The following is a 27,500-nucleotide window of genomic DNA, read 5'->3' on the forward strand; positions in this document are numbered from 1 at the left end:
AAATAACCAAATGTGAATGAATGTCATGCTTGCTTCGAGGTGTTTACCTGTCTATCTGTGAGCTGTTGAAGAGTGCAGGACTTAAATCGAGCCCATCAATGATACGGTCATCAGGGGGAAGAACGCCAGCCACAGAAAGACTGGTGCTGAAGAGATCCATCACGCTGCCCAACTGATGACTCACCTGAAAAACACACCAGTTTAAAGGGAGTCATGTGGTGTAATGCCAGATGTAGAACAAAACACTGGCATCCCACATAGAGAAAATAGTTCTGAAGTATTTCTAAGATACAAGTAATTCTCAACCAAAATCATTTCCAAGATTACAAGTAATTCTCAACCAAAATCATTTCCAAGATTACAAGTAATTCTCAACCAAAATTATTTCCAAGATTACAAGAAATTATCAATCAAAATTATTTCCAAGATTACAAGTAATTCTCAACTAGGGATGGCGAAAACTAAACATTTTCTTGACCGACCACCGAGCCTCATTAGCCGGTTGAAACCAGTTAACCGATTAGTTTAAAATATGCTTCGCTATTTGAAATAACAGAGAATTTCGCAACTCTGTCGCATCTCTCTGCCTCTCTCTCTCTCTCTCTCTCTCTCTCTCTCACACACGCACGCACGCATGCACGCACACACACACACACACACAGTCCCAGCGCCCCGCCTCCCTTCCACTCACGTCACTTTTTAAAAATCCCCTACAGCGCGAGACATGAGTCCCGCAAACGCGGCGCCGAGGAGCTCGGAGGACAAATGGCTCCTTAGTTTCGAAATGGTTTGGGTACGAGGTGATCGCATTGAAAATAAAGGCGTTTGTCTAGCGTTAGAAGCTCATTTGAAACATTGCCGCGGCTTATCTAAGAAAATGACAGCTCCGAAGAGACGCCGCTTTAGTTGGAGGTAGTGCTAACAATAATAAAGAAAGATGATCAACACCTTATGTGTTTCCACTGAAATGTAGATGTAATATATTTCCAAATGTAAGCCCATCTTATGCGGAATGACGCTTCATACTGTCGTCTGCCCCGGCTCTAACCTCGAGTGTAAGCCTGTTTACTTTTTGCAAAACTTGTGAGTGGTCAAACCCAAACGCTGTGACCTCGCGACAAATGTTTTTATTGGTTTATTAAGTACAAACAGGCGAGTTATGAAAAATTGAGTGTGAGGGATTTGTTCACTTCACACAAAAATATTTTGTAATGAGACGGCTAACGGTAGTAGCATTTAGTCACTCTCTATAATAGCCTAATTTAGAGATCACTTTTTTTTTTAACAAACAACTTTGAACGTTTAACGTTGATACGGTCAACCATCGGTCAAACGGTCATCGGTTAACATCCCTATTCTCAACCAAAATTATTTCCAAGATTACAAGTAATTCTCAACCAAAATCATCTGAACACTAAATAAATAGAATAACTAAATCAATTATAAAGACTTGCTGAGTTCAGACTACACGGTTTTCAAACTCGTCGGGTCACTGCTCTTTTCACACTGCATGACGGGGCGTCGGACTGGGGGGGTAAAGGGTACCAATTTAATTTTAATTTAATCAAAGTGTGGCTTATTTTGTTTACGTTTTAAGTGTTTTTTTATTATAAAAATGCAATACCCCACCCATTGGTATCACTATGGGATTTGGTACGGGGGCCAAGCAAGATGGTTTGTACCCAGGGCCCAAAATTTGGTGCTACGCTGTGTGTTCACACTGCCCGATGGATTGGAGACAGAGGAGTTGACTGTACAAGAGGAAGAATCGCCGACAACTCTCTCTCTCTGGTGCGCAAACTACGTTTCCAAACAAACAAACGTGCAATGTGACAAGTAAACAACTCAAGATCAATTACTGCACTAAAAAACTTGGTAACACTTTATTTTAGGGTTCAGTTATTAACTATTAACTAGTTGCTTATTATCATGCATATTACTAGGATATTGTCTGTTTATTAGCACTTATAAAGCTCATATTAATGCCTTATTCTGCATGAGCTTATTCTACATCCCTTAATCCGACCCAATACCTAAACTTAAATACTACAAAAACTACCTCACTAACTATTAATAAGCAGTAAATTAGGACTTTATTGAGGGAAAAGTCAGAGTTAATAGTGAATATGTGTTCCCCATACTAAAGTGTTGCCAAAGACTTTTACTTGCTAAAAAAACGTCTAAAATATCAATCAGACGACTCCATGAAGTAGATTGACTGCGACACAGTTTTGATCATTTAGAGGCCTTCGAATTTTGCGTATAATGATATACTAGTGTTAATTGGATAAGCCAACACAATAATCTCTCATATCACATAATCAATAATCCTACTATCAGCTGATATATGAGTCTATCACTAGTCAAGATCCTCAAAATTGCTGCAAATCACACAGACATGCACCGATGCAAAATGCGATTCCCGGCAAAGCAGCGACAGGGAGGCCAGTTTAGAAGAGCAGCGTTTCTTCAGTTCACGCTCTAATCTGCGCTCGCAGGTTTATTATAAACCACACTAACATCTCTGTAAATGGAGAGAAAGGCAGAGAGAGAAAGACGAGTTGGGACAGAGGCCGAAACTGCTACTTTATCTGTCCTCCACAGTCCTGCCGCAAAAAAAAAGAAGAAGCTTTATTTTATTTATAAACTTTGAACTATTTTCCGATAAAATGCCATTTTTTCGCTGTCATCCTTGATCTTCCATTCTATTCTCTCCTGAGCGGGCCTTTGAGGGAAGCGGCACGCTTACAATCAGATAGCACTATCAGCACGAAGCAGCTGGCTCTGCCACACACACACACACACACACACACACACACACACACACACACACACACAAGCGTCGCCTGCTTCAGCCTCCCAGAATTTCCTTCACCAGACAGCCAGTACATTCCATTATCTTCACTCTCAGGCTTCACACACACACACACACACACACACACACACACACACACACACACACACACACACACACACACACACACACACGTACATACTTATACACACAGGAAAAGGAGAAATCAAAGGGAACAATTAATAAAGGTAACTAGCCACAACCACCAGCTGCTCTTATCCAGCAGCACACACAAAAAACATGGGACTAGTAAAAAGGCAAATGAAAATGTCTTTATCGCCAGCTCATTTCCTCTTCCTTCTCTTCTCCTCTGTGTCTTGGGCTGACGCTGGTTATCTGAGCAGACAGACCTGCGAGCCCTGTCTAATGCACTCAGTTTGTGCGTCTCTGAGCTGATAAACACAACAGGAGAGACTGTGACGCCTCCACCGCTTTATTTTTATATTCGCGTCACTCCAAAGGTGAAGTGAACCGTAGGCATGTTTCTAATGCAACCAAAGTCAAGGTCAAGTCTCAAATCACTATATGTTACTAGACAACTACCTGAATCAAAAGATAATTTAAAGAGGACCTATTATGCCTATTAGTTGTTGTTTGAGCATGAAAAAGCTATGCAAAGTTCGCTAACACTTTATTGTCTTAGTACTTATAAAGCTCATATTAATGCCTTATTCTGCATGAGCTTATTCTACATCCCTTAATCCGACCCAATACCTAAACTTAAATGCTACAAAAACTACCTCACTACTATTTTTTGTTATTAAGCAGACAGTCTACTTATACTCTAATGACTGCTAGTTGACATGTAGTTGCAAAGTTACTTGTAGTTAGTAGAAATGAAGTGTTAAGTCGATATTACTTGTAGTTAGTAGAATGTCTAAAGTGATCCATCAAAATAAAGTGTTAGCAGATATTAATCAAGCTACTAAAACTCTAATGACTGCTAGATGACATGTAGTTACAAAGTTACTTGTAGTTAGTAGAAATAAAGTGTTAGCAGATATTAATCAGTCTACTAATACAGTGCCTTGCGAAAATATCCGGCCCCCTTGAACTTTGCGACCTTTTGCCACATTTCAGGCTTCAAACATAATGATATGAAACTGAAATTTTGTGAAGAATCAACAACAAGTGGGACACAATCATGAAGTGGAACGAAATTTATTGGATATTTCAAACTTTTTTAACAAATCAAAAACTGAAAAATTGGGCGTGCAAAAGTATTCGGCCCCCTTAAGTTAATAGTTTGTAGCGCCACCTTTTGCTGCGATTACAGCTGTAAGTCTCTTGGGGTTTGTCTATCAGTTTTGCACATCGAGAGACTGAAATGTTTGCCCATTCCTCCTGTAGAACAGCTCGAGCTCAGTGAGGTTGGATGGAGAGCGTTTGTGAACAGCAGTTTTCAGTTCTTTCCACAGATTCTCGATTGGATTCAGGTCTGGACTTTGACTTGGCCATTCTAACACCTGGATATGTTTATTTCTGAACCATTCCATTGTAGATTTTGCTTTATGTTTGGATCATTGTCTTCAAATCTCCGTCCCAGTCTCAGGTCTTTTGCAGACTCCATCAGGTTTTCTTCCAGAATGGTCCTGTATTTGGCTCCATCCATCTTCCCATCAATTTGAACCATCTTCCCTGTCCCTGCTGAAGAAAAGCAGGCCCACACCATGATGCTGCCGCCACCATGTCTGACAGTGGGGATGGTGTGTGTTCAGGGTGATGAGCTGTGTTGCTTTTACACCAAACATTACGTTTTGCATTGTTGCCAAAAAGTTCAATTTTGGTTTCATCTGACCAGAGCACCTTCTTCCACATGTTTGGTGTGTCTCCCAGGTGGCTTGTAGCAAACTTTAAACAACACATTTTTTCTTTTTGCCACTCTTCCAGAAAGGCCAGATCTGTGCAGTATCCGACTGATTGTTGTCCTATGGACGGAGTCTCCCACCTCAGCTGTAGATCTCTGCGGTTCCTCCAGAGGGATCATGGGCCTCTTGGCTGCATCTCTGATCAGTCTTCTCCTTGTATGAGCTGAAAGTTTAGAGGGACGGCCAGGTCTTGGTAGATTTGCACTGGTCTGATACTCCTTCCATTTCAATATTATCGCCTGCACAGTGCTCCTTGGGATGTTTAAAGCTTTTTTGTATCCAAATCCGGCTTTAAACTTCTCGACAACAGTATCTCGGACCTGCCTGGTGTGTTCCTTGTTCTTCATGATGCTCTCTGTGCTTTAAACGGACCTCTGAGACTATCACAGTGCAGGTGCATTTATACGGAGACTTGATTACACACGGGTGGACTCTATTTATCATCATTAGCCATTTAGGTCAACACTGGATCATTCAGAGATCCTCACTGAACTTCTGGAGAGAGTTTGCTGGACTTAAAGTAAAGGGGCTGAATAATTTTGCACGCCCAATTTTTCAGTTTTTGATTTGTTAAAAAAGTTTGAAATATCCAATAAAATTTCGTTCCACTTCATGATTGTGTCCCTCTTGTTGTTGTTTCTTCACAAAAAATTACTGTTTCATATCATTAGGTTTGAAGCCTGAAATGTGGCAAAAGGTCGCAAAGTTCAAGGGGGCCGGATATTTTTGCAAGGCACTGTACTCTAATGACTGCTAGTTGACATGCAGTTGCAAAGTTACTTTTAGTTAGTATAATGTCTAAAGTGGACAATCTAAATAAAATGTTACAGAGTTCACTAAAAACAAAAAAGGGCATCAGTGCTCCCCATAAGAGAATTGGACTAGAAGATACACATATCACAAAGAGCCACACTCGAGCAGAGCAGGACGGGCAAAATCCAGCCTGCCACTGCAAGACAAACATTAACAGTGTGAAACACCTGCTTATCCCAGTCTGCACTGCTCTGGCACTGCCCAGACACCTGGCACATCCCAGCATACCCCAGCACTCTCCTCTTCCCTTCAGCTCTTTATCCGGCACGCCTGGCATATTCAGATACAGAAGCCCTCATTACAGCTCAATCCAACCTCAGCAAACACACAAACAGATTAGCCGCTTAAGACGTTCCCAATCCTCCAGTCCCTCGTCACTCCGCCGTGCTATCAGGACCCCACACACCCCTCAGATATGAGCCGGGGGCAGGCTTAGCGCGTCTCCCGCGCTCCCTCCTCCAAAAATCCCCCCACGCCACAGCCCCATGTCACAGCTGCCCCTAATACAATTAAAAGTCATTTGCGGAGCGCACAGCTTCAGTGGATCAGGAAAAGGAGGGAGGATAGGAGACCAGAGCTGAGAATCATAAGGAATTTGAAGGGGAAAAAAATAGATAATATTTAAAAAGGAATTTGATGATGGTCCTGGCAAAGGTAAAGCTTAAAATGGAACTGAACATCATAAATATTATTAAGCTCCAACATTTAAAAAATAGCCTGTTCCATTTTTTTTTTATTCGGAAGCAAAACAGGACTGAACTCTAAGGATTTTTTTCTACTGGCCAAGTTGCCCCAAAACAAAATAAAAATTATAATCATTGTATTTTTGAGCTACGTAACCTTGTATTCTTGTTCAATTGCATTAATGAGGATACTGGATACAGCATCTGGATACAGCCTCAAAACTACACTGGATACATTTGTCTTTCTGTACGGGAACAACATCATGTTGTATTGAAGTTTCCATTTGTAGCGCGCAACAAATGCATTAAATTTTGTTTGCACTCTGTAACTGAAGCTCTTTTCTCATGTAACGCGTCAGTCATGGTCCATTAGTAGCCCCACCTCAATCTCTCCATCTGCTACAGTAGCCACACCCCAAACTCTCCACCTGCTTCAGTAGCCTGACCCCGAACTCTCCACCTGCTACAGTAGCCACACCCCAAACTCTCCACCTGCTACAGTAGCCACACCCCAAACTCTCCACCTGCTACAGTAGCCACTCCCCAAACTCTCCATCTGCTACAGTAGCCTCACCCCAAACTCTCCACCTTCTACAGTAGCCTCACCCCAAACTCTCCACCTGCTACAGTAGCCACACCCCAAACTCTCCACCTGCTACAGTAGTCACACCCCAAACTCTCCACCTGCTACAGTAGCCACACCCCAAACTCTCCAACTGCTACAGTAGCCACGCCCAAAACTCTCCAACTGCTACAGTAGTCATACCCCAAACTCTCCACCTGCTACAGTAGTCACACCCCAAACTCTCCATCTGCTACAGTAGCCACACCCCAAACTCTCCAAATGCTACAGTAGCCACACCCCACTCTCCAGCTGCTACACTAGCCACGCCCCAAACTCGCCAGCTGCTACAGTAGCCACGCCTCAAACTCTCCACCTGCTACAGTAGCCACGCCCCAAACTCTCAGCCTGCTACAGTAGCCACACCCCAAACTCTCCACCTGCTACAGTAGCCACACCCCAAACTCTCCACCTGCTACAGTAGCCACACCCCAAACTCTCCACCTGCTACAGTAGCCACACTCCAAACTCTCCATCTGCTACAGTAGCCACGCCCCAAACTCTCCACCTGCTACAGTAGCCACACCCCAAACTCTCCACCTGCTACAGTAGCCACGCCCCAAACTCTCCACCTGCTACAGTAGCCACACCCCAAACTCTCCACCTGCTACAGTAGCCACACCCCAAACTCTCCACCTGCTACAGTAGCCACGCCCCAAAATCTCCACCTTCTACAGTAGCCACACCTCAAACTCTCCACCTGCTACAGTAGCCACACCCCAAACTCTCCACCTGCTAAAGTAGCCACGCCCCAAACTCTCCACCTGCTACAGTAGCCACACCCCAAACTCTCCATCTGCTAAAGTAGCCACACCCCAAACTCTCCATCTGCTACAGTAGCCACTCCCCAAACTCTCCATCTGTTACAGTAGCCACACCCCAAACTCTCCATCTGTTACAGTAGCCACACCCCAAACTCTCCACCTGCTACAGTAGCCACACCCCAAACTCTCCACCTGCTACAGTAGCCACTCCCAAAACTCTCCATCTGCTACAGTAGCCACACCCCAAACTCTCCATCTGCTACAGTAGCCACTCCCCAAACTCTCCACCTGCTACAGTAGTCACACCCCAAACTCTCCATCTGCTACAGTAGCCACACCCCAAACTCTCCAACTGCTACAGTAGCCACACCCCAAACTCTCCACCTGCTACATTAGCCACACCCCAAACTCTCCACCTGCTACAGTAGCCACACCCCAAACTCTCCATCTGCTACAGTAGCCACACCCCAAACTCTCCATCTGCTACAGTAGCCACACCCCAAACTCTCCATCTGCTACAGTAGCCACTCCCCAAACTCTCCACCTGCTACAGTAGCCACAACTCAAACTCTCCACCTTCTACAGTAGCCACACCTCAAACTCTCCACCTGCTACAGTAGCCACAACTCAAACTCTCCACCTGCTACAGTAGCCACACCTCAAACTCTCCACCTGCTAGAGTAGCCACGCCCCAATCTCTCCATCTGCTACAGTAGCCACGCCCCAAACTCTCCACCTGCTACAGTAGCCACACCCCAAACTCTCCACCTGCTACAGTAGCCACACCCCAAACTCTCCATCTGCTACAGTAGCCACACCCCAAACTCTCCATCTGCTACAGTAGCCGCTCCCCAAACTCTCCATCTGCTACAGTAGCCGCTCCCCAAACTCTCCATCTGCTACAGTAGCCACACCCCAAACTCTCCACCTGCTACAGTAGCCACACCCCAAACTCTCCACCTGCTACAGTAGCCACACCCCAAACTCTCCACCTGCTACAGTAGCCAGTCCCCAAACTCTCCATCTGCTACAGTAGCCAAACCCCAAACTCTCCATCTGCTACAGTAGCCACTCCCCAAACTCTCCACCTGCTACAGTAGTCACACCCCAAACTCTCCATCTGCTACAGTAGCCACACCCCAAACTCTCCAACTGCTACAGTAGCCACACCCCAAACTCTCCACCTGCTACATTAGCCACACCCCAAACTCTCCACCTGCTACAGTAGCCACACCCCAAACTCTCCATCTGCTACAGTAGCCACACCCCAAACTCTCCATCTGCTACAGTAGCCACACCCCAAACTCTCCATCTGCTACAATAGCCACTCCCCAAACTCTCCATCTGCTACAGTAGCCACACCCCAAACTCTCCACCTGCTACAGTAGCCACACCCCAAACTCTCCACCTGCTACAGTAGTCACACCCCAAACTCTCCATCTGCTACAGTAGCCACACCCCAAACTCTCCATCTGCTACAGTAGCCACTCCCCAAACTCTCCATCTGCTACAGTAGCCACACCCCAAACTCTCCACCTGCTACAGTAGCCACACCCCAAACTCTCCACCTGCTACAGTAGTCACACCCCAAACTCTCCACCTGCTACAGTAGTCACACCCCAAACTCTCCACCTTCTACAGTAGCCACACCCCAAACTCTCCATCTGCTACAGTAGCCACACCCCAAACTCTCCATCTGCTACAGTAGCCACTCCCCAAACTCTCCATCTGCTACAGTAGCCACACCCCAAACTCTCCACCTGCTACAGTAGCCACACCCCAAACTCTCCACCTGCTACAGTAGTCACACCCCAAACTCTCCACCTGCTACAGTAGTCACACCCCAAACTCTCCACCTTCTACAGTAGCCACACCCCAAACTCTCCATCTGCTACAGTAGCCACACCCCAAACTCTCCACCTGCTACAGTAGCCACACCCCAAACTCTCCACCTGCAACAGTAGTCACACCCCAAACTCTCCACCTGCTACAGTAGTCACACCCCAAACTCTCCACCTGCTACAGTAGCCACACCCCAAACTCTCCATCTGCTACAGTAGTCACACCCCAAACTCTCCACCTGCTACAGTAGCCACAACTCAAACTCTCCAACTGCTACAGTAGCCACACCCCAAACTCTCCACCTTCTACAGTAGCCACACCCCAAACTCTCCATCTGCTACAGTAGCCACACCCCAAACTCTCCACCTGCTACAGTAGCCACACCCCAAACTCTCCACCTGCAACAGTAGTCACACCCCAAACTCTCCACCTGCTACAGTAGTCACACCCCAAACTCTCCACCTGCTACAGTAGCCACACCCCAAACTCTCCATCTGCTACAGTAGTCACACCCCAAACTCTCCACCTGCTACAGTAGCCACAACTCAAACTCTCCACCTGCTACAGTAGCCACACCTCAAACTCTCCACCTGCTAGAGTAGCCACGCCCCAAACTCTCCATCTGCTACAGTAGCCACGCCCAAAACTCTCCACCTGCTACAGTAGCAACACCCCAAACTCTCCACTTGCTACCGTAGCCACACCCCAAACTCTCCACCTGCTACAGTAGTCACACCCCAAACTCTCCACCTGCTACAGTAGCCACACCCCAAACTCTCCAACTGCTACAGTAGCCACGCCCCAAACTCTCCACCTGCTACAGTAGTCATACCCCAAACTCTCCACTGCTACAGTAGTCACACCCCAAACTCTCCAACTGCTACAGTAGCCACACCCCAAACTCTCCAGCTGCTACACTAGCCACGCCCCAAACTCGCCAGCTGCTACAGTAGCCACACCCCAAACTCTCCATCTGCTACAGTAGCCACACCCCAAACTCTTCACCTTCTACAGTAGCCACACCCCAAACTCTCCACCTGCTACAGTAGCCACACCCCAAACTCTTCACCTGCTACCGTAGCCACGCCCCAAACTCTCCACCTGCTACAGTAGCAACGCCCCAAACTCTCCACCTGCTACAGTAGCCACACCCCAAACTCTCCATCTGCTACACTAGCCACGCCCCAAACTCTCCAGCTGCCACACTAGCCACGCCCCAAACTGTCCAGCTGCTACAGTAGCCACACCCCAAACTCTCCATCTGCTACAGTAGCCACACCCCAAACTCTCCACCTGCTACAGTAGCCACAACTCAAACTCTCCACCTTCTACAGTAGCCACACCTCAAACTCTCCACCTGCTACAGTAGCCACAACTCAAACTCTCCACCTGCTACAGTAGCCACACCTCAAACTCTCCACCTGCTAGAGTAGCCACGCCCCAAACTCTCCATCTGCTACAGTAGTCACACCCCAAACTCTCCACCTGCTACAGTAGCCACACCCCAAACTCTCCAACTGCTACAGTAGCCACGCCCCAAACTCTCCAACTGCTACAGTAGTCATACCCCAAACTCTCCACCTGCTACAGTAGTCACACCCCAAACTCTCCAACTGCTACAGTAGCCACACCCCACTCTCCAGCTGCTACACTAGCCACGCCCCAAACTCGCCAGCTGCTACAGTAGCCACGCCTCAAACTCTCCACCTGCTACAATAGCCACGCCCCAAACTCTCAGCCTGCTACAGTAGCCACACCCCAAACTCTCCACCTGCTACAGTAGCCACACCCCAAACTCTCCACCTGCTACAGTAGCCACACCCCAAACTCTCCATCTGCTACAGTAGCCACTCCCCAAACTCTCCATCTGCTACAGTAGCCACGCCCCAAACTCTCCACCTGCTACAGTAGCCACACCCCAAACTCTCCACCTGCTACAGTAGCCACGCCCCAAACTCTCCACCTGGTACAGTAGCCACACCCCAAACTCTCCACCTGCTACAGTAGCCACGCCCCAAACTCTCCACCTGCTACAGTAGCCACACCCCAAACTCTCCACCTGCTACAGTAGCCACGCCCCAAACTCTCCACCTGCTACAGTAGCCACACCCCAAACTCTCCATCTGCTACAGTAGTCACACCCCAAACTCTCCATCTGCTACAGTAGCCACTCCCCAAACTCTCCATCTGCTACAGTAGCCACACCCCAAACTCTCCACCTGCTACAGTAGCCACACCCCAAACTCTCCATCTGCTACAGTAGCCACACCGCAAACTCTCCACCTGCTACAGTAGCCACTCCCCAAACTCTCCATCTGCTACAGTAGCCACACCCCAAACTCTCCATCTGCTACAGTAGCCACTCCCCAAACTCTCCACCTGCTACAGTAGTCACACCCCAAACTCTCCATCTGCTACAGTAGCCACACCCCAAACTCTCCAACTGCTACAGTAGCCACACACCAAACTCTCCACCTGCTACATTAGCCACACCCCAAACTCTCCACCTGCTACAGTAGCCACACCCCAAACTCTCCATCTGCTACAGTAGCCACACCCCAAACTCTCCATCTGCTACAGTAGCCACACCCCAAACTCTCCATCTGCTACAGTAGCCACACCCCAAACTCTCCATCTGCTACAGTAGCCACTCCCCAAACTCTCCATCTGCTACAGTAGCCACGCCCCAAACTCTCCACCTGCTACAGTAGCCACACCCCAAACTCTCCACCTGCTACAGTAGCCACACCCCAAACTCTCCACCTGCTACAGTAGCCACGCCCCAAACTCTCCACCTTCTACAGTAGCCACACCTCAAACTCTCCACCTGCTACAGTAGCCACACCCCAAACTCTCCACCTGCTACAGTAGCCACGCCCCAAACTCTCCACCTGCTACAGTAGCCACACCCCAAACTCTCCATCTGCTACAGTAGCCACACCCCAAACTCTCCATCTGCTATAGTAGCCGCTCCCCAAACTCTCCATCTGCTACAGTAGCCACACCCCAAACTCTCCACCTGCTACAGTAGCCACACCCCAAACTCTCCACCTGCTACAGTAGCCACACCCCAAACTCTCCACCTGCTACAGTAGCCAGTCCCCAAACTCTCCATCTGCTACAGTAGCCAAACCCCAAACTCTCCATCTGTTACAGTAGCCACTCCCCAAACTCTCCACCTGCTACAGTAGTCACACCCCAAACTCTCCATCTGCTACAGTAGCCACACCCCAAACTCTCCAACTGCTACAGTAGCCACACCCCAAACTCTCCACCTGCTACATTAGCCACACCCCAAACTCTCCACCTGCTACAGTAGCCACACCCCAAACTCTCCACCTGCTACAGTAGCCACACCCCAAACTCTCCATCTGCTACAGTAGCCACACCCCAAACTCTCCATCTGCTACAGTAGCCACACCCCAAACTCTCCATCTGCTACAAGCCACTCCCCAAACTCTCCATCTGCTACAGTAGCCACACCCCAAACTCTCCACCTGCTACAGTAGCCACACCCCAAACTCTCCACCTGCTACAGTAGTCACACCCCAAACTCTCCATCTGCTACAGTAGCCACACCCCAAACTCTCCATCTGCTACAGTAGCCACTCCCCAAACTCTCCATCTGCTACAGTAGCCACACCCCAAACTCTCCACCTGCTACAGTAGCCACACCCCAAACTCTCCACCTGCTACAGTAGTCACACCCCAAACTCTCCACCTGCTACTGTAGTCACACCCCAAACTCTCCAACTGCTACAGTAGCCACACCCCAAACTCTCCACCTGCTACAGTAGCCACACCCCAAACTCTCCATCTGCTACAGTAGCCACACCCCAAACTCTCCACCTGCTACAGTAGCCACTCCCCAAACTCTCCATCTGCTACAGTAGCCACACCCCAAACTCTCCACCTGCTACAGTAGCCACACCCCAAACTCTCCATCTGCTACAGTAGCCACACCCCAAACTCTCCACCTGCTACAGTAGCCACACCCCAAACTCTCCATCTGCTACAGTAGCCACACCCCAAACTCTCCACCTGCTACAGTAGCCACACCCCAAACTCTCCATCTGCTACAGTAGCCACTCCCCAAACTCTCCATCTGCTACAGTAGCCACACCCCAAACTCTCCATCTGCTACAATAGCCACACCCCAAACTCTCCATCTGCTACAGTAGCCACACCCCAAACTCTCCACCAGCTACAGTAGCCACTCCCCAAACTCTCCATCTGCTACAGTAGCCACACCCCAAACTCTCCACCTGCTACAGTAGTCACACCCCAAACTCTCCATCTGCTACAGTAGCCACACCCCAAACTCTCCATCTGCTACAGTAGCCACTCCCCAAACTCTCCATCTGCTACAGTAGCCACACCCCAAACTCTCCACCTGCTACAGTAGCCACACCCCAAACTCTCCACCTGCTACAGTAGTCACACCCCAAACTCTCCACCTGCTACAGTAGTCACACCCCAAACTCTCCAACTGCTACAGTAGCCACACCCCAAACTCTCCACCTGCTACAGTAGCCACACCCCAAACTCTCCATCTGCTACAGTAGCCACACCCCAAACTCTCCACCTGCTACAGTAGCCACTCCCCAAACTCTCCATCTGCTACAGTAGCCACACCCCAAACTCTCCACCTGCTACAGTAGCCACACCCCAAACTCTCCATCTGCTACAGTAGCCACACCCCAAACTCTCCACCTGCTACAGTAGCCACACCCCAAACTCTCCATCTGCTACAGTAGCCACACCCCAAACTCTCCACCTGCTACAGTAGCCACACCCCAAACTCTCCATCTGCTACAGTAGCCACTCCCCAAACTCTCCATCTGCTACAGTAGCCACACCCCAAACTCTCCATCTGCTACAATAGCCACACCCCAAACTCTCCATCTGCTACAGTAGCCACACCCCAAACTCTCCATCTGCTACAGTAGCCACACCCCAAACTCTCCATCTGCTACAGTAGCCACACCCCAAACTCTCCATCTGCTACAGTAGCCACACCCCAAACTCTCCACCTGCTACAATAGCCACACCCCAAACTCTCCATCTGCTACAGTAGCCACACCCCAAACTCTCCATCTGCTACAGTAGCCACACCCCAAACTCTCCATCTGCTACAGTAGCCACACCCCAAACTCTCCATCTGCTACAATAGCCACACCCCAAACTCTCCATCTGCTACAGTAGCCACACCCCAAACTCTCCATCTGCTACAGTAGCCACACCCCAAACTCTCCATCTGCTACAATAGCCACACCCCAAACTCTCCATCTGCTACAATAGCCACACCCCAAACTCTCCATCTGCTACAATAGCCACACCCCAAACTCTCCATCTGCTACAATAGCCACACCCCAAACTCTCCATCTGCTACAATAGCCACACCCCAAACTCTCCACCTGCTACAGTAGCCACACCCCAAACTCTCCATCTGCTACAGTAGCCACACCCCAAACTCTCCAGCTGCTACAGTAGCCACACCCCAAACTCTCCATCTGCTACAGTAGCCACGCCCCAAACTCTCCAGCTGCTACAGTAGCCACACCCCAAACTCTTCATCTGCTACAATAGCCACACCCCAAACTCTCCATCTGCTACAATAGCCACACCCCAAACTCTCCACCTGCTACAGTAGCCACACCCCAAACTCTCCATCTGCTACAGTAGCCACACCCCAAACTCTCCAGCTGCTACAGTAGCCACACCCCAAACTCTCCATCTGCTACAGTAGCCACACCCCAAACTCTCCATCTGCTACAGTAGCCACACCCCAAACTCTCCATCTGCTACAGTAGCCACACCCCAAACTCTCCAGCTGCTACAGTAGCCACACCCCAAACTCTCCATCTGCTACAGTAGCCACACCCCAAACTCTCCATCTGCTACAGTAGCCACACCCCAAACTCTCCATCTGCTACAATAGCCACACCCCAAACTCTCCACCTGCTACAGTAGCCACACCCCAAACTCTCCATCTGCTACAGTAGCCACACCCCAAACTCTCCAGCTGCTACAGTAGCCACACCCCAAACTCTCCATCTGCTACAGTAGCCACACCCCAAACTCTCCACCTGCTACAGTAACTCTCTTTTACAGATAGTCTTTATTGTCTTACCCTGCTAAATAATTTGATTGATTAACCTTGCTGAAGACACATGCAGACAGGACAGTGATATCGAGATCTTTGAGATCTCTAAAGTGTTGTAGCTGGAAAATTGTTGCATTGCACCAGGTGACAAGTAAGCTGTCCGACCTCACTAAAAATAGAAATGATGCGAGACACAATCTCAGCCAATCTGAACACATTTGATGTTTAAAGGCGCTTGAATGCTAAATAAAGCTCTGACGGAGCGGTTGAACAGATAGGAATGTGTGCGGTGTGTTTTGAGGATGTGGAAAGATGGAATACAGCAAATTGGAAAGCACGATTGGGGCTCATTCTCACTGTGCCGGCAGGGATCCGTCCAGGCCACCAGGCGATGGCTGGTTCTCTCATCCCACCTTCAAATGTAGTCTCCTTCCCACAGAGAAACGGGCCATTGCTGCCGCCTGAGGATATCAACAGACAGGACACAATCACAAACTCAAAGCCTCAAAGAGGGCAGTCCATCTCTGACAAATAATCGTTACAAAAGAGAGCCATGATGACACAAAGTAATTGAATTGGTGTATTGGGAGCATGCATGAAAGATGAGTTGAGAGAGCAGAAAACAGAACAGAAGACAACGGTCTTGAGATACGTTTTAAAGCTTGACTTGTCTTGAAAATGTGACGCATAAATCAATGTTAAAAGAACGCCCACGGGCTACTGTGTACAGAGATCAATAATGACAAAAATAGCACTCATGGGGGTTTGATTCAGGACTGCGTTTAGTGGAAGGCAAATTACCCTCAGCCTCCTCTAAATACATCGGAATAAACAAACCTACCAGTATTGGAGAGTAACTAACTAATGCCATTGTTAACTTAAAGGGATAGTTCACCCCAAAATTAAAATTACCCCATAATTTGCTCTCCCTCAAGTCATCCTCGGTGAATATGACATTCTTCTTTCAGATGAATAAAATATGAGTTATATTAAAAATGTCCTGGCTCTTCAAAGCTTTATAACGGGAGTGACTGTTGGGTCATTTTGAAGTCCATAAAAGAGCATCAGTCCATCATAAAAGAGCATCTGTCCATCATAAAAGTGCATCTTTTCATCATAAACGTGCATCAGTCCATCATAAAAGTGCATCTGTCCATCATAAAAGTGCATCTTTCCATCATAAAAGTGCATCTTTTCATCATAAACGTGCATCAGTCCATCATAAAAGTGCATCTGTCCATCATAAAAGTGCATCTGTCCATCATAAAAGTGCATCAGTCCATCATAAAAAAGCATCTGTCCATCATAAAAGTGCATCTTTCCATCATAAAAGTGCATCTTTTCATCATAAACGTGCATCAGTCCATCATAAAAGTGCATCTGTCCATCATAAAAGTGCATCTGTCCATCATAAAAGTGCATCTATCCGTCATTAAAGTGCATCTATCCATCATACAAGTGCATCTGTCCATCATTAAAGTGCATCTGTCCATCATAAAAGAGCATCTATCCATCATAAAAGTGCATCTGTCCATCATAAAAGTGCATCTTTCCATCATAAAAGTGCATCCGTCCATCATAAAAGTGCATCTTTTCATCATAAACGTGCATCTTTTCATCATAAACGTGCATCAGTCCATCATAAAAGTGCATCCGTCCATCATAAAAGTGCATCTTTCCATCATAAAAGTGCATCTTTTCATCATAAACGTGCATCAGTCCATCATAAAAGTGCATCTGTCCATCATAAAAGTGCATCTTTCCATCATAAAAGTGCATCTGTCCATCATAAAAGTGCATCTGTCCATCATAAAAGTGCATCTGTCCATCATTAAAGTGCATCTGTCCATCATAAAAGTGCATCTGTCCATCATAAAAGTGCATCTGTCCATCATAAAAGTGCATCTTTCCATCACAAAAAAGTGCATCTGTCCATCATAAAAGTGCATCTGTCCATCATAAAAGTGCATCTGTCCATCATAAAAGTGCATCTGTCCATCATAAAAGTGCATCTGTCCATCATAAAAGTGCATCTTTCCATCACAAAAAAGTGCATCTGTCCATCATAAAAGTGCATCTGTCCATCATAAAAGTGCATCTGTCCATTATAAAAATGCATATATTGTCATAAAAGTGCATCTGTCCATCACTTTTATGACAATAGATGTAAAGATGCACTTTTATGATGGACTGATGCACTTTTATGGACTTTTTATTGGACTTTTAAATGACCCAACAATTCACTACCATTATAAAGCTTGGACGAACCAGGACATTGTTGCGTAGGATTGTAACAGGGAGTGAGACTGGAATGACTGACGACTCAGCAGCTCAGAATCGATTTTTCTTTTAGGGGACAATAACTTTGCACTTTAATGCAGACATTTAACAATACAAAACAGTTATATTACACAGAGCAATATTGGAAAAACCCTAATGGGGCAAAATTCCAGCATCATAACCACTGATTTACTAAATAAAAAGTTGTCAGAAACCCACTTTGCCGCGGTCCGGACATCACAGCCGCCCCATTATCCGAGGTGAAGAACACCAGTGTGTTGTTGTGGATGCCCAAACTGACCAGGCGAGCCAAAATCTGTCCAACACTGTCATCCAGCTCCATCACGGCATCCCCATAACTAAAACACAAACCACAAACCTCAATCAAACCATTACAAATGACCCCACATAACCTCCAGCTGCTCGAACCCAGAGCGCATAACACATTCTGTCGAATTAGCCCACGTTTGAAACCGGTCCTGTGACAGACGGATGGGATATGTGGAGGAAGATAGATGTCTGGGATAGATGCGCGCTGGTTATAAAACTTTAAGATGTGGCGTGTCAGGTTGAATCCCTCCACTGCCGACACCTGGCTAATACCCCTCCGCCTTCATCCATTCCTCTGTCAACACGAGCCTCATTCAGCATTCTGAAGAAGCGTATGCTTACTGAAGCCCCAGGATCCCCGAGCCCTGGGCGGAATACTAAACAGCTGCACACAGGACTACCAATGAAGCCTCCAGCCCGCATTCATGCCTCAAAGCAGGACAAATAACACCGCAATAAACAAACATTTATATCAGGGGTTTTCAAACGTGTGTGTGTGTGTGTGATCATACGTAAGCAGATATTTTGCAAACGATTGGCTATTGTTATCAGCAGGGCTTGACATGGACTTCTTTGCTCGCCTGCTACTGTGGCTATTGGTTTTCCAAAGTTACTAGCCAATCAGCATCTTCCCTGGCCAAAATGTTGTTGTTGGCTTTATGTAAATGACCACTGTACACACACTAATCAAGTCTACATGATTTGTGGAACAGGTCATCAATTAGGCCTATTTAGCTCCTTAATCTAGACAGAGAAACACTAGCAGTTACTTGTCTGAAGAAAAAAGAAGGAAGAACATGAATTTAATTCATAGTAATGTTCTCATCCGGATCCTATGGCATATTTAAATCCAGCATATTTTGTGTATGAGCTCATATAGTGAAATTCATATCCATATTTTCATGCGATTTGATAGTTTATTTTATTACAAGGCAAAAAATGCTTTTCTTACTTTTGTCTTGTTTCTAGTCTTAATATCTAAAAATTCTTATATTAATAAACATTTACTAGACAAGTAAAAATTATCGTATTGTTTTGGGAAAAAAAACTCAAAATTAAGAGATTACTTTCCATAAAAAGTAACAAAGTAATACAATTAGGCACTAAATATCTAAACATTCTTATATTAAAGGTGCACTATGCAGCATTTTTGAGGTAAAATATCAAAAACCACTAGGCCGGTGTTATATATTTTGTTTAGTTGAGTACCTACAATATCCCAGATGTTTCCAACTATTTGTAAATTGTGAGAAAATTGCTATTTTAACTGAGGACCGGGACGTTTCAGCATAGCGTTTGAGGCAGTCGCCTGTCAATCACGTCATATCTGCGCTACCCTCGGTTTCGGCTTTTATTTGGCAGGAACGCTTTACTCTTAAGCTTTACACGGAGTAACGTCATAACATCATTTTAAACACACTTAAATGTATCTAATATGATAAACAGAGCTGCATTACCTCATAATCATAACCTGAAGAGCGGATCAGTGCAGGCGCCCGGCGACTGTGTCCTGTCTCGTCATAATAAAAGTCCCGGTATTCACGAGGCGGGTATTTGTTTAACAATCGCTCCAGCAGCTGTGCTCAGCTCCTCAACACTCGCTCCTGCTCTGCTTTACACTACAGTAACGTTAATAACCGCATGCATGAACGTGATTTCTGCCCGAGTCCTATTTTCCACCGGCTGTGAGGTGAAGACCACATCTCCCAAGATGCTGCGCTCACACTTTGCGGCATCAAACTACGCATTTGTTTTGAATAGGCGCCCTCCAGTGGACGGAAAGTTGCATAGTGCACCTTTAAGAAACATTTACTAGACAAGTAAAAATGATTGTCTTGTTTTTGGGGAAAAATAACTCAAAATTAAGAGATTACATTCCATAAAAAGTAACAAAGTAATACAATTAGGCACTTTTTTAGGGAGTAGAACAATATTGTAACATGAATTTTAAAAGTCACTTCCCAAAAGTAACGGCCAATTTGACAAAATCTATAGTAGGGATGCATTGATATGTAATTTTGGCTGATACCGATAATTCTTTATATTTAAAAAGCAGATAACAGATATATTGGCCGATAAACCTGCACCATCTAGAAGTGAAATCAGAAAACACATATCTTAATGTACATTACATAACATATAATTATTCCAAACTTTTGACCAGTAGGGTAAAGAATAAGCAAACTTTTCTATCCAAGCCATATTATTTGAAGTATCGTATCACAAACAAGCAGAATGAGTTTAACACGGTGTTAAAGGGTTAGTTCAGCCAAAAATGAAATGTCTGTCATTAACTCCTCTCCCTAATGTCGCTCCACACCCGTAAGACCTCCGTTCATCTTCACACACAGTTTAAGATATTTTATATTTAGTCCGAGAGCGTATGCAAGTGTATGCACACTATACTGTCCATGTCCAGAAAGGGAATAAAAACATCATCACAGTAGTCCATATGAGACATCAGTGGGTTAATTAGAGTCTCTTGAAGCATCCAAAATACATTTGGGTCTAAAAATAAAGATTCGAACGGTTATGAGTCAGTGAATCGATTCATGATTCGAGTCGCGTGTCAAACTGCTGAAATCACGAGACATTGGCGATCCGAATCATGAACCGATTCACTGATTCATAACCGTTTGAATCTTTATTTGAGGATTGAACACAAACGCGGAAGAGAAGCCAATGCTGAATAAAGTCGTAGTTTTTGTTATTTTTGGACCCAAATGTATTTTCTCTGCTTCAAGAGACTCTAATTAACCCACTGATGTCTCATATGGACTACTGTGATGATGTTTTTATTCCCTTTCTGGACATGGACAGTATAGTGTGCATACACTTGCATACGCTCTCGGACTAAATATAAAATATCTTAAACTGTGTGTGAAGATGAACGGAGGTCTTACGGGTGTGGAGCGACATTAGGGGGAGGAGTTAATGACAGACATTTCATTTTTGGGTGAATTAACCCTTTAAATACTGCGATTCTCACATACCGGCCCCTCCGACTCTTTCCCAGGAAGTGTTTTGAGGCGTAGACCGGCGCGTGAGTTGCATCTGGAGCCCAGTAGAGAAAGAAAGGCCGCTGAGCCGTGGCTTGCCGAGAGATAAACTCCAAGCCTTCCTGGAGACCGATAGAATCAAAACCATCCCATAGTGCATCTGTCCATGACTGATCCACACAAATAAACATTAATCAAGCCAATGAACAGGAAAACTCACCTCCAGATAGATTTGGGTGAGGTTGGATTCCCCCATTTTCACATTAATCTCAAACTCTTCAAAATACCTGCAAAAACACACAGATCATCTAAACGTTCTGCTTCCTGCAGATCTAATGAGACCTTCCCCACAAACTCATTTCAGCGCCATATGAGTTCTTGTTCCAAATGACGAGCTTCCTAAACCAAGTGCTGCACCGGGGTGTGATTACGCAGCGAATTTGAAGAGGTAAATTGCGAGATTGTGTCTCAGAAGACACATGCGTTGTGAGAAGGAGCTGAGGCGTGGAGTCTCTTATGCTCCGGCTGTTCCAGGTGTCCTAACACACTGCTAACACAACCTGCCATCTCTCGGGTGTATGTGTGTGTGTGTTTGTCTGACCGCGCTCAAACACGCCATGCTGATTAAATCCATTGCTAAGCGCAAATCTAGCCCTAACGCCAGAGCCAATGACCCAGAATGCACAAACATTACGGCTGTTTTGGAAGGAACAAATAGGCAGAAAATTAGATACAGCACTGCAGCTGGTACAAAAAGAGGAAAAATGAAAATCACTTCACCTAACAAATGTGTTCACGCAAAGATTTTTACACTTTCAGAAGAAAATGATTCAGTGTTTTCCAGAGGTGGACAAAGTACACACCTTCATTACTTGAGTAAAAGTAAAAGTACAGAAGTATTTGTTTTTAAAAGTACTTAAGTATCAAAAGAAAATGTCCTTTTTTATGTCGCCGCATTATTGTATTATAGTTGTATAAATGCACATTATGCCATCATGGTTTAAGCCAGTCAGTGACGCTCCATCTGACACACTAGCAGACGACTAACTTAAACTCATTTAAATACTTGTAGAAAAGTTACAAAGCTGCTGTCACTTTAAGGCCGAATGCACGGATCCAACACACTGATACACATCTGATATTCTCACACTGTTCACCTTCACTGAAGACAGAATCAACTTTGTTTATGTGAATACTCCACTAAATGAGCATTTGGACATCCGTCTTCTTCCATTTTGCTCTAAACTATAAATCAGTGTTTAATAAATGCTGTGAAATCATTGAACTTCACGAGACTCTACAAGAGTGATTCCTGAAAGGCTTTCTGCAAAAACCCAAACACCTTTTAAAGAAGAAAAAAATCATCACTGACTTTCAAAGCTGCGACAGAAACGACTTTCGACTTCGAGGACCTTGATAGAAATGTAGTGGAGTAAAGAGGACGATATTTGTCTTTCAGATGGAGTGAAGTTAAAGTCAGAAGTTTACAGAAAAAATAATACTCCAGTAAAGTACAGATACTCAAAAAGTGTCCTTAAGTACAGGACTCGAGTAAATGAGCTGATACTGTCCAGCTCTGGTGTTTTAACACAATTGTTCTACTTTGAAAACCGACTACTTTTGGGCTACTTTTATAGCGTACTGTGGCAACAGCCGTGATTATGTTTGTACCTCACCTTCCCTTCATTTCGGAGTTGTTGTAGACGGGTATATTGGGACGGAAGCTGTCGTTGTAGGGGCCGAAATGGCAGTTGGGTGCACCAAACCATTCGTCAAAGCCGTGCTTCAGAGGCAAGTGTTGGGTTCTGTGCCCAAGGTGCCTGAGTTAGGAGATAAAGATTAAACACAAATCTTATAAAGATAGCAGGTATGCTCAAAAGGCAAAGGATTTTCATCAATAAAATGATTAGAAACGATCAAATTATGTATTAATTGCAAACATTAATACCTACAAATATGACAGTATATTTGCTAGCATTGGTGCACAAGCAGTGCACACACACACACACACACACACACACACACACACACACACACACACACACACACACACACACACACACACACACACACACACACACACACACACACACACACACACACACACACACACACACACACACACACACACAGAGCTGCTCTGTGTATTCTGACAGCTTTCTATCAGAACCAGCATTAACTTCTGGAGCAGTTTGAGCTCCAGTAGCTCGTCTGTTTGATCGGACCCCACGGGCCAGCCTTCGCTCCCCACGGTCATCAATGAGCCTTGGCCGCCCATGACCCTGTGGCCGGTTTTCCACTGGTCCTTCCTTGGAGCACTTTTGATAGATACTGACCACTGCAGACCGGGAACAGCCCACAAGAGCTGCAGTTTTGGAGATGCTCTGACCCAGTCGTCTAGCCGTCACAATCTGGCCAAACTCGCTCAAATCCTTACGCTTGCCCATTTCTCCTGCTTCACACACATCAACTCTGAGGACAACATGTTCACTTGCTGCCTAATATATCCTGTTATAACCTGTTATGCCTGATCAGTGTGTGTGTAGAGAAAGTCATCTCGTCATGAGAGGAGCTGCGGAGAATCTTACCACTTGCCGACGATCTTGCTGACATAGTCTTTCTTCTTCAGCAGTTCTGGAAGCAGGATCTCGTCCAGAGAAATCCCCCCCACTATCTCCTGAGGTGTGTATGCTGTGGCACAGAGAACCCATCATAGGCCATCAAATAGTGCATTACAATATTGCATTACTCTCTAAAAAGTAACTATTTCCATTACTATTTATAGAAAGTAAGGCGTTACGTTACTTTTTTTCACCTGGACTGGGCGTGCTTGTTTGCTTTATAATAGTAGTGCACTATATATTTAACACTAAGTGCAAACAGCCCACGTTGTTGGCAGGGGCTATTTACACTAACCCCGCCCACTGACGTCTGATTGGACTAAAAAACAATTACAAAAGTGTCACAGTGTCATGATTTTGTTTCTTGTTCATACTTCATGTCTTATTTTCAAGTTTTTCACGACGCGGTCATAGATATATTTACATAGATGCCTCATTCGACCAATTTAGCAGGCACTAATGACGAATCTATGTGAATATATCTATGATTGCGCCGGTATTTTGACCTTATTCGACGGATGTAATGGCGCTGGAAACACTAGATGAGATTCGTCTGATATGAGGTAAAAAATAACCCAAATACTGTTGTGTTTCAGGCAGAAAGCGATCGTTTCGTGTCTTAATACATCAATGTGTCTCCACGAGCCTCAGGGTTTAATATGGATTCGTATGTGTGTGTGTGTTTTACTCTCATAGAAATACACCCCATTGACACGCATTATACGAGCAACGGTTGAGTTAAAAATCTTCATTTGTGTTCTCCTGTAGAAATACACACCTATGATGCCCTGGGGGTCAGCAGATCAACATCACAGGCTCATTACTGGGTCAACTATCCCTTTAAAGGCCCACTGAAATTTAAAATTGACGTTTTTTTTACTTTACGTATGACTGTGTTAGTCTTAAAGTTATGAATAAGCTGGTGTGTTCCAAAACAATGACAAAATTTGCATTTAGGAGATATAAGCATCTAAAAATGACAGGCTTTTACTTCCGTTGAAACGAATCTCAGATTTTGGTGACATCTTTGGAGACTTCACCTTCTCATCAAATCTTCTGTCCAATCAAAATGCTCTCTAGAATCTAAAGCCCCGCCCCCTACGCTGCTGAAGCTGCGGCTAAAATCGGTCAGTTGTTCACACATTTACTTATTTCTACATGGTGAAAGGCACATAGCACACTATGTGATAGGAAACCATTCAGTGTAAATATGCTTTCTGTTGAGGCGAATTAAGTCTGTTTTCACGTTAGTTTCACACACCGCAGCAGCGCACACACACACACACACACACACACACACACACACACACACACACACACACACACACACACACACACACACACACACACACACACACACACACCTATGTCTCTGGTCTAAACTTAGACTACAGACACGACAGCTCAGCGCGGATCATATGTGCGAGTCGCCGCAGAAAACAAACATATCGGACCAGTGACGTAACTTTGTTTTAAAAAGTGTGTGGGACAGTCTCACGAAAATGCTTATAAATAGTAGAAGTGTGCAATCTCGTGGAATGTATATGTCAAAATGAGCTTTGGCTTGCATATGTTATGCAGTTTTTCGCGTGAATATGATACGCACTTTTTGGGTAGCACTGCTAATACAACGTCATATCAGATGTAAAATATGTACAATGCAGAATTTTTTTTTTTTATTAAGATGTCCAGAAACAATTAAATAGTTCATTTATTGATATAGATCTCGTTTAATCTAAACATAATATACTGCCAAGATTTTTCACGTGAATAAAGGCAAATAGATTTGCACACTTTGCTTGTAATCCCTGGTCAAGTCTGATAAACTTGTCAGAAGTTCTCATTTCTAATCTGCCCTCGTATTTTTCTCTCATCAAAACCGAATACCATCAGAACATCAAGAGCAGGGACAGCTTTTGTGCGTTTTGTTTCGTGATTTCATCGGAACAAATAGAAAGTCTCTGCAACGGCGTTAAGCGTTAGATGTTAGCACTGATAACAGCGGACACGAGCGCCAGATCGCCTCTTATTTAACAAACGAATTAAAAGATGCTCTTCAAATTAACCAGATGTTGTGTTCGTATTAGTTAGGCTCATCCGTGAAGCAAGATGTTTCAAAAAGTGGTGGGGACATATCCCACCCGTCCCACCCGCAAATTACGAGGCTTAGGGTTATAAGGATATTATGATGATAAACGGTTAGAAGAAACTTGCTTTACCAAACAGAAAGGTCCGCTCTAGTCAAACTGTGATATTATTTACGAAACGCTATTGGCTGTTTCACAAAAAGGGGAGGAGCTGCTAACAGATGGAGCCGTTTCAGGAGAAATCACGTCAGCACATTGAATAATGTGACGCGTTTCAAGGCACTTCAGTGGGCCTTTAAGACTGATTAAAGTTGTCAGAGGAGATAAACTGATAACGGTGAAAGAAGAGTTTCACGATCATACCATTCCTCGCATGAGCATTGGTGGTGTAGAATCCGTTTCGCACAGGAAGTCTTCCAGTAAGCAGAGCCGCCCTGGCTGTGGAATTACAGACACATATTAGAGGAGTGAAGCCCTCTTCACAGACTGCCATACTTAAATCCTGCAATGTTTTTTGTATTTTCATTTTTTTTTTAATGTACACTGTTAAAATAAATTCAGGTCTCCAATTGAAAATTTTCAAGTGACCGATGACATTTAATTTTTACATTTTTTTTAATCAATTCACAGAATTTAAATTTGGCCAACTAAAAAATTTAGATGTGATCAGTCACTAGAAATTATTCAATTGGAGCAATTATTATTATTTTGTTTTATTATTTGTACAGTGTATGTAGATTTATAACACTAATAATTTGTATTTTATTTAGCATGAAATTACAAAAAACAAGTTAGCGCCTAAGTGAGGGTGTTTCTAATACAGCGTCTATGGGAGTGCAGGTAAAAATAACATCTTTCTCTCTTTTCACTGCCGTAATCTCACGCAATTTTTTCACGTCAAACCACGTCAGAAAGTCCAAAAAGTCTGAAGGTCTGAGCTGAGTTTGGAGGTTTTATCTTTAAAGATCTAGCATACGGCTTCAATTTTAGCTCAGAAAAAGCTTAAATAGTTTTGTCAAGCCAACATAATTATCCATATTATGCTATTAAATTCATCAAAGATACAAAAGACACACCTGTACAACTCACATATAAACGGTATAAAGCACAGTTATCATAATAAACTGCAAACTCTTGCTTGCTCTCTAGGAATAATTATTTTAAAATCAAAATTGAAGATATATTTCCTGGAACTTAAATCATGTAGTTTTTAAGACTTGATTTCAAAAAGATTGATTGATGGATGAAAATAGTAAAATGATGGATGGATGGATGGATGGATGGATGGATGGGTGGAAATGGTCAAATGATGGATGGATGGCTGGATGGAAATCGTCAAACGATGGATGGATGGATGGATGGATGGATGGATGGGTGGATGGATGGGTGTAAATGGTCAAACAATGGATGGATGGATGGATGGAAATGGTCAAATGATGGATGGATGGATATGGTCAAATGATGGATGGATGGATGGATGGAAATGGTCAAATGATGGATGGATGGATGGATGGATGGATGGATGGGTGGATGGATGGGTGGATGGATGGGTGGATGGATGGAAATGGTCAAACGATGGATGGATGGATGGATGGATGGATGGATGGATGGATGGATGGATGGATGGAAAT

At 44.9% G+C, this 27,500-nt stretch overlaps 1 protein-coding gene across 1 annotated transcript in view; it reads right to left on the reverse strand.

The window, feature by feature from the left end:
• The window catches only part of galns (galactosamine (N-acetyl)-6-sulfatase), a 59,830-nt gene that overhangs the window by 22,596 nt on the left and 9,734 nt on the right, over positions 1–27,500 (reverse strand). The window contains exons 3-10 of the mRNA XM_067452109.1: positions 26,233–26,307; positions 23,750–23,852; positions 22,838–22,981; positions 21,382–21,448; positions 21,156–21,283; positions 18,052–18,191; positions 15,910–16,013; positions 48–184 (exon numbers count right to left, since the gene is read on the reverse strand). Of these exons, the coding sequence (XP_067308210.1) occupies positions 48–184; positions 15,910–16,013; positions 18,052–18,191; positions 21,156–21,283; positions 21,382–21,448; positions 22,838–22,981; positions 23,750–23,852; positions 26,233–26,307 (898 nt within the window). The remainder of the gene's footprint in view (positions 1–47; positions 185–15,909; positions 16,014–18,051; positions 18,192–21,155; positions 21,284–21,381; positions 21,449–22,837; positions 22,982–23,749; positions 23,853–26,232; positions 26,308–27,500) is intronic.

This window comes from Pseudorasbora parva, chromosome 1, assembly GCF_024679245.1.
Source record: "Pseudorasbora parva isolate DD20220531a chromosome 1, ASM2467924v1, whole genome shotgun sequence".
Taxonomy (NCBI): Eukaryota; Metazoa; Chordata; class Actinopteri; order Cypriniformes; family Gobionidae; genus Pseudorasbora; species Pseudorasbora parva.